Below are 14,404 nucleotides of genomic sequence, written 5' to 3'. Positions count from 1 at the left end.
ATCTGTTTTTCCAGATCAAGCATACAAGTGGCGGCGGCAGCGGCAGCAACGGTATCCTACCAGCTCTTCTTTCTCAAAAAAACATCGCTCATCAAAACTTGTGATGGCCTAAGTGAAAGTTCAACTACATGAACCCACGTAGACCACAACATGACCCAAGAATACTAAGAATGTAACCCAAATCTTGACAAAATTAGAAGATCTAAGGAAGACAGCCCTGCTAACCCAAACACTGCCTCTGCTGCCAGACAATCACTTAACCCAAGCTGCGAGAAAACAAGCCTTCTCCTCCATTGCTACACAGTATCTACTTCAGTGATACTATGAAAGGATATCGCAGAAGAAACAACACCAGTAATAAAAGAATAACAGCAAGGACCCTAGAACTCAACTTGTCTACCCAGCAGGACGCCAGTGTATCATCAACCCCCCTCACTGCCGCCACCCAAGGAACAACAACAACAACAACAAACATGGCTGACTCCCCCTCCAACTCCACTCCCTTCAAAGGATTCACCCATGATAACTCAGGTATGATTATTCCTGACAATATCAAGGACTACATCGTTTCTCTAGAAAATGAAATCAAAGATATCAAAGCAACACTCGAGCGACGAGAATCCAAGATAATCAACCTCGAGAATAAGATCCAAAACCTTGAAGAGAAGATTACATCGGGAAGTGTTGACACAGAAAATACTCTAAAAGCAGCTATAGCCAGTCACACTGAGCAAATAACAACAATAAATATGAAGGTTGAAGAAGCAATCAAGGACTGGAATCAGAACATGCACACTCGACTAAATGAATACGTACCTTGATTTCCAAGACGACAAAACTGAACAAGATAAGTTGTCTGATGCAGTTATAATAAACAGTCCACACATTCCTAGTGACATAACACAAGCACAGTGCAAAGAAACTGCTATCAGGATAATACAGAACCACGTACAAGTCATCGTGCAAAACAATGAAATCAAAGAAACATGTTTGTTAGGAAAACCAGGAAGTAAACACAGTATAATGATCAGACTTCATTCATACGATAAAAGAAAGGACCTAATTAAATCAGCAATTACAATGAAAAATGGAGTGTACATAAATGAGTGTCTAACAAAAAAACGTCAAAACCTTCTGTTCAGGCTGAGAAAACTTAAACAGGAAAACAAAATACACCAGTGTTTCACGCGAGATGGGAAAATACTAGTAAGGAAAACATCAACAGGACAACAATATACCATCTCAAATGAACACGATTTCTCTACCTTCCTTAGAAAAGCTGACATTTCTGTAACAGATTAGATAAGTGCCCTTAATACATATATACGTGTGGTACATATAGTGTACGTTACTATTATATTGTGCATAATTATTTTTATTATTTTTCATCACTAGCTAATGCCAACTACCTCCAATACTCTATACTTCTTTCTTACTGCTATTAATTGCTCATAATTTTAAACTACAAGTCAAATCTTACTCCAAATTAATAATATTCATTATTCTTACCTGTCCATTTAATTTTGTTTATCACTACTTGTTTTTTTAGTCACTTTTCATTGTGTATGCAATTAGTGTATATTCCAATTACTTTTTTGCAAGTACCAAAACTATCTTTTGCTAGCTAGTACCAACTACCTCATTTTTTTTTTTTTTACTTTTATTGTGCAATAAACTGCTCAATTTATTTAATATTACAAATCAGATCTTACTCCTAAACCAATATTATTTCATAGTGACCACCTGTCCATTTAACTTTGTTTACCATTACTTAATTTTAGTCCCTTATATATTTTCTCCTTTATTTTAGCTTTATATAACTACCCTAGTTTATATATTCACAATTGTTAAAATAATCAAGGTGCTATTCTCAGGTGCTAAAGTAGAATAAGTTCACAATTTTGCCATTATATTCCAAAGCTCATTATTTGATTACCACTTTATTGTTCACCACAACTTATATTAGTCCCTTTTATATTATTATTTTATACTATAATTCTAACTTTAAAGAATTACCTTTATAGTACTACCTACTATCATATTCCCAAGCTCCATTATTTGATCATCACTATATTTGTATTAGTCCCTTTTATATTGTCTCCTTTATTTTAGCTTAAAAAAAAAAAAAAAAAAAAAAAAAAAAAAAAAAAAAAAAAACTAAGCTCATTATTTTACATTTGTTAAATAATTCAGGTGCTATTTTTTAGCTTAAGACTATTTACTTTGTTTTATACTTAATTCTAACTATAGATTCACTACAAATCTTATGATTACAAGCATTGATCCTGATACCAATCTCTTATTTAATGACTTAAATGAATCAAACAGTTACTGTAATTACTACACTGCAGAACAATCAAAGGCACTTCTCAGTGCCAACAACAACATAACTATCTTTAACTACAATATCAGATCTTTAAGCAAGCATTACGATGACCTCATAGCATTACTAAATTCCTTACATGCCAATATGTCCATCATTACACTAACCGAAACCTGGCTAAAGCCTGATAGTACAGATGTCTATGCCATTCCTGGTTACACAGCCATACACAACTGTAGGCCAGACCAACAAGGGGGTGGCACAGCCATATACTACTCAGACCAACTAGAATGTATCACTAATACTTGCACAAGGGATGAACATGGGGAATATATAATAGCCAAATTCAAATCCAAATACCTACAAAAACCTCTCACATTGATAAACATCTACAGAGTTCCACAGTCAAACATTAGCCAATTTAGTCAAAACCTAGGAAGTATGATAACTGATGCACGCATGAACAAAGATCACTTACTACTCTCAGGTGACTTCAATATAAATCTCCTGCAAGACCAGGACCCACACGTTACTGAATTCACAAACACAATGAGTAACTGTATGTTGCTACCAACAGTAACAAAACCTACAAGAGTTACAGAGACTAGTGTTTCCCTACTTGACCACATCTGGACCAACACCATATCCCCTTTAAAATCAGGCATAATTACAGATAATACCACAGACCACTACCCGACTTTCCTCATAACAACTCTTGGTAAATTACCCCAAGACACTACTAAAGTCACCTTCAGACTTCACAATGAGGCAGCCATTAATAACTTCACAACAGCAGTAGCAAACATTGACTGGCACACAGAGCTAGAAATCTATACAGATATTGACGAATGTATTAATAATTTTCTAAAAAAGACCCAATACCTCTATAACAAGCACTGCCCTAAAAAAACTAAACAGATGACAGCTAAGAGACTGAACAGTCCCTGGCTAACACCCAGCATTCTCAAATCCATAAATACAAAACACCAATATGAAAAACAGTACAGAATGGGTCACATAACCAGAGACCAAACAAAACGTTACTCGTCAATCCTAACCAGCCTGATAAGAAGGGCAAAAAAATTGTATTATGAGAACAGATTATCCAACTTACGAGGTGATATAAAAAAGACCTGGAAAACCCTATCAGAAATTCTAGGAACAAAAAAGATATCATGAAATAGCGAAATAAAATTAGCAAAATCAGATGAACCCCAACTCCCACCAACAGAAACAGCAAACAGACTCAATGATTTCTTCTCCACTATAGGACAAAACCTTGCCAATAAAATCCCAAGCTTAGATACCCCACCAAATGACTACCTCACCGGCAACTACCCGAACACACTGTTCCTAGCTCCGACTAACCCATACGAAGTCTCCCTTATTATCAACACACTAAAAAATAAGGCAGGAGATTTAAATACCTTACCACCCTTTATATACAAAAAAGTGTCACAAGTGCTATCACCAATCATTGCAACACTCTTTAACAAATCCATTGAATCCTCCACCTTCCCTACAGTACTCAAAATAGCAAGGGTCACCCCGATCCACAAAGGAGGAGACCAAACAGAGTTGAATAACTATAGGCCAATATCCAACTTACACCCTCTCTCAAAAATCTTCGAAAAATTAATTCATAAACGAATCTACTCCTACCTTATCTCCCAAAACATACTCAACCCCTGCCAATTTGGATTCAGGCCTAATAAAAATACTAATGATGCTATTATACACATGCTAGAACATATATACACTGCAATAGAGAAAAAAGAAGTCCCACTGGGGATCTTCATTGACTTACGTAAAGCTTTTGATACAGTTGACCATGACTTGCTCCACGTAAAATTGTCACACTATGGTATAAGAGGGCACTCCCTCAACTACCTCAAGTCATACCTCAGCAACAGAAGCCAATATGTGTATGCAAATGGGGCAAACTCCTCTGCACAACCAATTACAGTTGGTGTCCCACAGGGAAGTGTCCTTGGCCCTCTTCTCTTTCTCCTATACATAAATGACCTACCAAATGCTTCGCAATTACTCAAACCCACACTATTTGCAGATGACACTACATACGTCTTCTCCCACCCGAGCCCAGTCACGCTAGCCAATACTGTAAATACCGAATTACAGAAAATATCTACCTGGATGAGAACTAACAAACTTACACTAAACATTGACAAAACCTACTTCATTCAGTTTGGTAACAGAGCTACAGATGTCCCTCTTAACATAATGATAAACGGATCACCTATCACAAAGCTAACACAGGGAAAATTCTTAGGAATCCACCTTGATAATAGACTCAAATTTCATACACATATACAACAAATTTCTAAGAAAATTTCCAAGACTGTAGGCATACTATCGAAGATACGGTACTATGCTCCACAGTCAGCCCTCCTGGCCCTATATCACTCTCTTATTTACCCCTATCTCACCTATGGAATTTGTGCATGGGGCTCAACAACAAGTAACCATCTCAGACCACTAATTACCCAACAAAAGGCTGCAGTTAGAATGATAACAAATTCTCACTATAGGCAGCACACTCCACCAATATTCAATACACTAAACCTCCTCACCATACAAAACATCCATACTTACTACTGCACCTATTACATACATAGAACACTTAACTCTGATATTAACCCTCCCCTCAAACATCTCCTTGCCAACCTCAACAGAACACATGACCATAACACAAGGCACAGATCACTCTTTGATGTTCCTCGTGTCCATCTCACACTATGTAAAAACTCAATGCACATAAAAGGCCCTAAAATCTGGAATTCATTACCTGTAAATATAAAAGAAACACTACCTGTTTATAAATTCAAGTCTCTTCTCAAAGATCACTTACTCACCCAAAACCAAATAAATACTGAATAACTGAACCTTATAAATTGTATATCTTAAATGTTTCTCACAATTATATCACATAAATGTTAAACCTAAAACCCAATCTAACTTTATTATTTTTTAAATACACTACCTAACAGAATACTCCATTCTACTGAATGTACAACAATGCATACAACCATATGACCTGTCTTTGTAATACTCACTTGTGCTTTATAGTAACCTGTTTACATTAATGTTTTATCACTGATTTCATCATTGCTTAGTTAATCTTAAGTTAATTTTAAGCCAGCCCGTAATGCTATGCATAGTATAAGTGGCTTTGGCATACTGCTCTTACCTGTATTTGTTGTACCTCTGTATGTGTGCTCAAATTTTTAAATAAATAAATAAATCAATCAATCAAGTTTATTCTCTATAAGGATTACAATGCGGGGTTTACAGATTTTGGTTATTGTGTGGTTTACATGTAATAAAATACTAATTACAGAGGGGGCCACTAGGACACCTCGCATGGCTAGGCATTTTGGGCAAACTTAGAATAGTTCTTAACCCTAAATTATTACAAATTATGGAGTAAGTTGACTAAATACTAAGTGACTAAATACTAGTTTGTGAGTTTAGCAATATGAATGCTTTTGTTTTGGCACAATACATCATTTCTATATTGGAGTATCACAGGCAAACTTATGACTAGTTAGGAATCATTATTTTAAGATTAAGATTCGTATTTCTGTGCTTATAGTCAAATGGGTGAGTGAGTGTAAGTGTGAACCACCAGGTGGTTTTTATGTAGTTAGTTGACGGGGAGTATCAGGGAGATAAGATGTTTTCTAATGGTAGTTTTGAAGGTGATGAATGTGTCTGCAGTTCTAAAGTTTTCAGGTAGGGTGTTCCAGATTTTAGGGCCTTTGACATACATTGAATTTTTGTAAAGGTTCAGTCAGACACGGGGAATGTCGTAGATATTTGTGTCTGGTGTTATGCCTATGGGTCCTGTCACAACTATCAAGAAAGTGTTTAGATTTCCCATGCCTGTAGACACCAAGTGCATAATATGTGCACAGGCTTGGTTTCAGTTTGCCTTGGATTTTTGTGACTGTATTCCCTGTTGGTGCATGTTTTCCTGTCTCATTCCTATCCTCACTAGTACTAACAATGGAGCTCTCACCAGTCTTTCTGGTAATATATCCTCACTATTACTAGTGGAGTCTCCTTGTTTGTTATCTCCTGTGGTATAACTAGTTTGTAATATTGGTTTTATCTTGTCCTTGACTACACTTGTTTCCCCACTACAGCTCCTGTCTCCCTCAAGGCCACTAATATGCGTTTCACCATGTATACAGTTACTGTTTACCAGGACAGCACCTGCAGCCTCATAGTTACTGTCTACCAGGACAGCACCTCCAGACATACAGTTACTGTCAGCCAGGACATCATTCGTACCAAGGCGATACCATCCAGCCCAGACTTTTTATTTTCCCATCTGTTATAAAATGCTTCCAGGTTTTCTATGAAGGCTGCTTTGATGTTTTCCTCTTTTAATACCAATGTGATTTTAGTACACAGATTGATCTCATTTGTGCAGACCCAAAAACACTTCCCTGATTTAATACCTCTTGTAGATAATTCTTGGATATCTGCACAGGGGGCATACATATTAACACAGTAGATGCCAATACTGCTAACTTTGCACCTGCATAATTCCATAAGTAATCCATAAAAATTTGTACTTCTGGTGTCATTGCCCCAGTAAAACATTCTATACCATTTCAGATTTTTTTTAAATGTGGACACAGAGAAATATAAATTCTGGGAACCTGGACAATGAAAGACTTAAACAAATTTTTATTCTGAGAGTCAGTAAATACTTTTATAAAGCAATTAAAAGCAAAGGAGAAAATATCAATAAAAGTATTTACGTGACAATGTTATTTTTATTACCAGTATACAAGACTGTCCATCAGTTTAGTTGTTTGTGTATTACTGGAAGACAGTTAATCTGTGTCCATAGCATCACCTTCACTATCTTCTTCCATACCTTCATCATCATCATCGTTATCATCGTCGTCATCATCATTATCATCATCGCCATCATCTTCAGACTCGGACTCGAACCATTCAAGGTCAGTCGACTTCAGAGCAACAATGGTTTGCCATTCTTCTAATTTGTTCAGATCTGACAAAAAAAAAAAAAAAAAATGATGCTGCACACTTTGCTTAACCCTTTGACTGTTTTTGACGTATATATACTCATAAATTCTAGCAGCTTCAAATCAAGCAGGAGAAAGCTGGTAGGTCCACATGTGAGAGAATGGGTCTGTGCGGTCAGTGTGCACCATATAAAAAAATCCTGCAGCACGCAGTGCATGAGAAAAAAAAAAAACTAACCGTATTTTTTAATTAAAATGATGAATTTGTGGTCTATTTTCGTATAGTATTTATAGTTGTATTCTCATTTTCTGGATCTCATTTGATAGAATGGAAAACATATTATAGAAATAGAGGTGATTTTGATTGATTTTACTATGAAAAAAAAAAACTTGAAATGGAGCTCAAAGTAGGGGAAATGTTTGATTTTTGCCGATGTTCAAAAGTAAACAAATGATGTCATTGTCCAATAAATATCCAAGTAGCCATTCTAATATGCAGTCATGAATGGCTTGACAATATTTATACAATTATTACAATATTGCAGTAGTCTGCATAACAGTAAATCTTCTATTTTTTGTTTGAATAAAAATTCAAAATAGAAAGCAAGAGTAATATCAGAGGGGCCTGGAGACATGACTGATGAACAAAGAAAATGTTATTTTAGAACCAGAAATGTCTGAATTGTTCATTATGGACCTTACTTTGAAATTGTCATATTTTTAAATTTTCGTGAAATTGGCCAAACTGCAAATTTCTGACCACGTTATTGGGTTACCTGGAGGTCATTCCGGGGATCAACGCCCCCACGGCCCGGTCCACGACCAGGCCTCCCGATGGATCAGAGCCTGATCAACTAGGCTGTTACTGCTGGCCGCAGTAGTAGTTGAAATCGGTAAATGAGCAGTTTCTTGTACTCAATCGATAGAAAAAATGGAGTTCTAAAGAAATAGCTATGAGTTTGGTCGACTGGAACAATGGACTTAGCCGAAAATAGGGCTCAAATTGGGCGAAATCGCCGATTTGCAAATATCGTTGAGGTCGCTAACTTCGCGAGAGCGTAATTCCATCAGCTTTCCATCAAATTTTGATCTTTTAGTGTCATTACAACCGGGAAAAGATTCTCTATCATTTCATGAGAAAAATAATTTTATTTTTTTTTGAAATTTTGCGACACCAGGAGACACCTCAGGATTTGGGGTTGCGACAGTCAAGGAGTTAAGACTCATCAACCTTCTTGATCTTGCTTCACTAAGTCATACATATCCTTGAAAAAACATTTTGCCACACAGTGGCTTCATCAGTCCTATACAAAGCATTTATTAGTCAAGCACTAAACCCACAAGAGTTATACACCACCTGAGGAATGTGAGGTCATGAGATATGAGCGAAGGAATGGAAGTATAGCTTCGATTCTTTGGATCAAGAGCCCCTCATTAACATGAAGACACTACCATTCCTTAATTAACCTTGACATAGAGCTATGCCTAAATTCCAGCTGCTTTAAATTTAGCAGGAGAGGCATGGTAGGCCTACATCCGTGGTCAGGGTGCGTAGTGTATAAGAAAGCAGACCCCTTGCAGTGCATCATGGGAATGCCATATATAGTATACCTTGTTCACTATGCAGCAAGAGCACAAAGCCTCACTTCCAAGCAAAATGAACAAGTTTTATTCCCCAGTGACAGCTCTAACAATGATAATTATGGAACCAATGATGAGTTCTTTGGTTTCAAAAGCATAACTGAAAGTGATGTACAGGGTGCCAGAAATATTGGTGAGAGATAATCATGAATACCCTCTTGTTGGAAGTTTAGTGATCACTTCCTAACAACACTTTCTATTACAGAAAAAAATGAAATGAGCTCAGAACAGATGTTATGTGTGTGCACACACAATAAGGTGCCAAGAAGAGATTTTATATGTGTGCACACATAATAAAGTGCCAAGAAGAGATGTTATATGTGTGCACACACAATAAGGTGCCAAGAAGAGATGTTATGTGTGTGCACACACACTAAGGTGCCAAGAGATGTTGTGTGTGTGCACACACAATAAGGTGCCAAGAAGAGATGTTATGTGTGTGCACACACAATAAGGTGCCAAGAAGAGATGTTATGTGTGTGCACACACAATAAGGTGCCAAGAGATGTTATGTGTGTGCACACACAATAAGGTGCCAAGAGAAGAGATGTGTGTGCACACACAATAAGGTGCCAAGAGATGTTGTGTGTGTGCACACACAATAAGGTGCCAAGAAGAGATGTGTGTGCACATACACGTTATGTGTGTGCACACACAATAAGGTGCCAAGAAGTGCAGACACATTTTTTATGTGTAGAGATGTATAAAACACTGCTCTGTGTGGAGTGTTTTAAGAACTTCTACACATTGTAACTGCTCTAGGTACATGACCAGTGCCTGAATATATGTACACGAGGCAAACAATGTACTGAGTTGCCAGCATTTGTTATAATAAAAATAATAATTATTATTATAACATTATTATTATTATTATTAAGTAACTAGAGCACATATCCAATTCCCTAGATCAAGAGCCCCTCACCAGCATCAAGGTTTCTTGATGCTGGTGAGGGGCTCTTGATCTAGGGAATTGTATCTGTGCTCCAATTCCCTAAATTAATAATAATAATAATTATAATGATAGAGCTTCAGTTCCCTAAATTATTAATAATAATAATATAATATTAAAGTCAAGTCACTCAGTAAGTCAGTCAGTCAAGTCACTCAGTAAGTCAGTCAGTCAGTTTAGTCAGTCACACAAACTCATGTTTACCTCTTTTTCTGTGTACAAAGTAACACTTCATTACAGCTACAGGTTATCTCTTGTCTAACATCTTTGTTTCTTTGTTAATTCTAAAACTTAAGTGCTTATACCTCTTCGTGCCACTTTCAACAACACTGGTATGGCTACTGGGTGTCATGATTGCTTGGCAGATACAAGATATAATAATTAAAATATCATAACACAGAGAAAGACTGGACTGGACACTTATGAATTATGAACGCTGGGATGGTGGGGTGGTGTTGGGGAATGGCAGGGGATGGTGGGGGGGCGCCCCGGCTGCTACACAACAAGGCGGACACTTGAGCAAAAGAGAATTTTTTTTTTCATTCCCACAAACTGAACCATGCTAAATTAATTATACAACGTGTTACATAAAATTGTGCTGCAATTCTTCAATGGCAGTCTACTGTATTATTATAATAACCATAGAGCTTCAGTTCTCTAAATTAACCCTTTCAGGGTCGAGAGGCCCTCTCCTAAACTTGTTCTCAGAGTTGAAAATTTTTTGGAAAAAAAAAATAATTTTTTTCTTATGAAAAGATAGAGAATCTTTTCCCAACCATAATGACACCAAAAGTGTGAAATTTTATGGAAAACTTATGGAATTATGCTCTCGCAAAGTCAGTGGTTTTGACGATGTTTACGTACCAGCGATTTCGCTCACTTTGAGCCCTAGTTTCGGCCAATTCCAACACAAATTTCAAAAGATGCCAATTTCCAAATAGGGTCCAAAATAAACAAGACAGACATTCCTGGCACTAAAATAACATTTCCTCTCTTCATTAGTCATGTCCCCAGGCTCCTGTTACATTTCTTTTGCTTTCCACTTTGAATTTTTATTCTCACAAAAAATAGAAGATTTACTATTATGCAGACTACTGCATTAGTGTAGAAATGGTATAAATAATATCAGCACACTTGTGAAAAAATATTAGACTCACAAGCTGACATGTATTGGATGAGTGGCATGATTTGTTTACTTTTGAACTTTGGCAAAAATCGAACATTTCTGCTACTTTGAGCTCAATTTCGAAGTACAGCAGGGCCCCGCTTTATGGCGTTTCACTTTACGGTGTTCCGCTAATACGGTCATTTCAAATTATGACCAAAACTCGCTATATGGCTCCCCCCACCTGACTTTCTAATACGGTCACCGCGCCCCACCTTGTTTGTTTACATTCTTCGTGAGCTCAGTAAGCACTAAGTCTCTCCATTTTGTCTGGAAACTCCAAAATTTCAAATGTTTTTAAAAGTTATTTCATATTTTATATATACTCTGATAATTATACTTATGTATACCTGTACTTAAATAAACTTACATACTGTGCTGGCATGCAGGTACACATTAAAATCAGTAAGAGTGTCTTATGTCTCCAGACGTCATATTAGTAATGATAATAATAATCATCGAGTCTCATTTAAATGTCGTATATTACGTTAAATACACATTTTCATTAATCCATCTATGATATTTTTTCAAAATTATATAATAAACACGATACATAACATAAAAAGATGATAAATACACCCCACAACAGAATAAATAAACATAAATATGAGATGTGCTAGCAGACGACTTGCACAAGTGACGCCATATTAGAAATGCTAATAATAATAATAATAATCACCGAGTCTCATTAAATGTTGTATATTACGTTAATATACACATTTTCATTAATCCATCCTTGATATTTTTTTCAAAATTATATAATAAACACGATACATAACATAAAAAGATGATAAATACACCCTACAATAGAATAAATAAACATAAATATGAGATGTGGTAGCCAGATAACTTGTACAAGTGATGCCAAGAATAACATTTTCTCTAATCTAACATAAGAGAAAATGTGTTACTGGGGGTAACTGTAGAAAATTATTCCTTTCGTATGTATGTAAGTTTATTCAGATATACACAAATACAGTTACATAGATTATCATACATAACAACATATGTGTAGAGAACCTAGGATAACCCAAAAAAGTCAGAGTGACTTATTTCCATTGCCTTCACTCAGAGCATCATTTCTTCTCAAAATGATGTTGCATGAGAATGGGAGTGTTCTTCTTTATTTATTCTACCGTATCAATGTAGAGACAACCTGTACACAATGTAACTTGTACACAAACCAGACGTGTACACTTCGTTTACAAAACTTACCTTCGCCTGGTTTGTTTACATAACTCTGCGCCTGTCCTCTCTCATGCACTCATTCTTTCTCTCTCTCATTTATTCGTTTTATCTCATTTACTTACTCCTGACCCTACATTAAGACTACAAATATTTTAAGGTAAGTAATGAGTGAACTGTATATACATTTTATCGCTCTGGGATGCTTAAATATCATAGAATTGTATGTGTGGGTGGGGTGGCCTGGTATGGTAGCCTGGCTGACTACCATACATACCACACTTGATTTCTTACAATAAATACTACTTGTCTCACCCTAGATTAAGACTATAAATATTTTAAGGTAAGTAATGAGTGCACTATGTGTGTATTGTACTTTTTTATTGTTTTTTGATGCCTGGTTCTATTGCTAACTTAATATATGTTAATGTAAACTTGTTATCTAGTGTTTGTATGCATTTGTAAGTGGAAAAAAAGGGTGTTCCACTTTACGGCGGTTTCCGCTTTACAGCGGTAGCCTGGAACCTAACCAGCTGTATAATTGGGGCCCTCCTGTACTTTTCATTGTGAAACCAATCAATATCATCTCAATTTCTGTAATATGTCTTCCATTCTATAAAATGAGACCAGGAAAACTAGAATACAACAATAAATACCATACGAAAATATGGTGCAAAGTCGCTGTTTTAAACCAAAAACACAGTCAAATTTTTTTTTTTCTCATTACGCACTGTGTGCTGCAGGATTTTTTTTATACTGTGCACACTGACCACATAGACCCATTCTTTCATATGTAGGCCTACAGCTTTCTCTCGCTAGATTTGAAGGCGCTAGAATTTAGGTGTACTAATACGTCAATAACCCTGGTGCATATGCCATACTAGTATGTCGGAAACACTGAAAGGGTTAATAATAATGATAGAGCTTCATTTCACTAAATTAATAATAAAAACAATAATAATAATAATAGTGTAATAATAAAATACTGCTAATAATAATAATAATAATATATTATTATTATTATTATTATAACAATAGAGCTTCAGTTCCCTAGATTAATAATAAAGTGGACCCCCGCCTTACGATCAGCTTCCAATGCGACCAATTATGTAAGTGTATTTATGTAAGTGCTTTTGTACGTGTATTTTTGGGGGTCTGAAATGGACTAATCTAATTCACAATATTCCTTATGGGAACAAATTCGTTCAGTAACGGCACCTGAACATACTTCTGGAATGAAATTATATTGTAAGGCGGGGGTCCACTGTAATAATAATAATTATAATAATAAATATTATAATAATGATAGAGTTTCAGTTCCCTAAATTAACCCTTTGACTGTTTCCGACGTATAAATACGTCTTACGAGCCAATGTTTCTGACGTATTTATACGCATAAATTCTAGCAGCTTCAAATCAAGCAGGAGAAAGCTGGTAGGCCCACATGTGAGAGAATGGGTCTCCATGGTCAGTGTGCACCATATAAAAAAAATCGGGGAGCCAGTGGTGCATTGTGGGAATGCCATTTCAGTTGTCCTTTTTCAGCATGTCTAGCGGTAAGAAATATGTGATTCCCCAGCAAATCTGGGACTCTTCTCTTCCCAAGTGATGCTCTAACACAGATGGAAGTGTCAGTGAAGATCAATTTCATGATTTGGAGGAGTTTGAGACCAAAAGCAATGGAGGAGGAGGAGGGGAGGAAGATGAGGAAGAGGAGGAGGAGGAGGAGGAGGAGGAGGGGAGGAAGAGGAGGAGGAGGAGGAGGAGAAGAGGAGGAGGAGGAGGAGGAGGAGGAGGAGGAGGAGGAGGAAGAAGAAGAAGAAGAAGATGTAATAATATTGTTCCCTTGAAGCAAGAAAAAAAAAAGTCCACCCCATGACAGTGACAAGATAAGGGGAGATAACATCTGATAAGAGCTGACTTTGATGAGCGTAAAGGAGGGTAATATTACATGACCATCGCCCTCCCTTTGTTTTTGCTGGTACACAAACATTTCTGTCTGTCTATTTGTCTGTCTGTCAAGCTCCCTGTCTGTCCATCTAGCTCTCTGTCTCAGAGAGAGCCACAAGACTGTGTCATCATGTTTACTCACATCTTCAAGCAGAGTATAGCACTTTGTC

General features: G+C 36.5%; 1 protein-coding gene across 1 annotated transcript in view; it reads right to left on the bottom strand.

The window, feature by feature from the left end:
• Positions 1-7,032: 7,032 nt before the first annotated feature.
• LOC128695241 (kelch domain-containing protein 4) overlaps positions 7,033-14,404 on the bottom strand; it is a 75,240-nt gene continuing 67,868 nt past the window's right edge. Inside the window, exon 2 of the mRNA XM_070095615.1 lies at positions 7,033-7,370. Coding sequence (XP_069951716.1) covers positions 7,189-7,370 — 182 coding nt within the window. The 3' untranslated portion in view covers positions 7,033-7,188. The remainder of the gene's footprint in view (positions 7,371-14,404) is intronic.

Source organism: Cherax quadricarinatus, chromosome 50 (genome assembly GCF_038502225.1).
Source record: "Cherax quadricarinatus isolate ZL_2023a chromosome 50, ASM3850222v1, whole genome shotgun sequence".
Taxonomy (NCBI): domain Eukaryota; kingdom Metazoa; phylum Arthropoda; class Malacostraca; order Decapoda; family Parastacidae; genus Cherax; species Cherax quadricarinatus.
The sequence above is the reverse complement of the archived record's forward strand: the minus strand, read 5'-3'. Positions and strand labels throughout refer to the sequence as shown.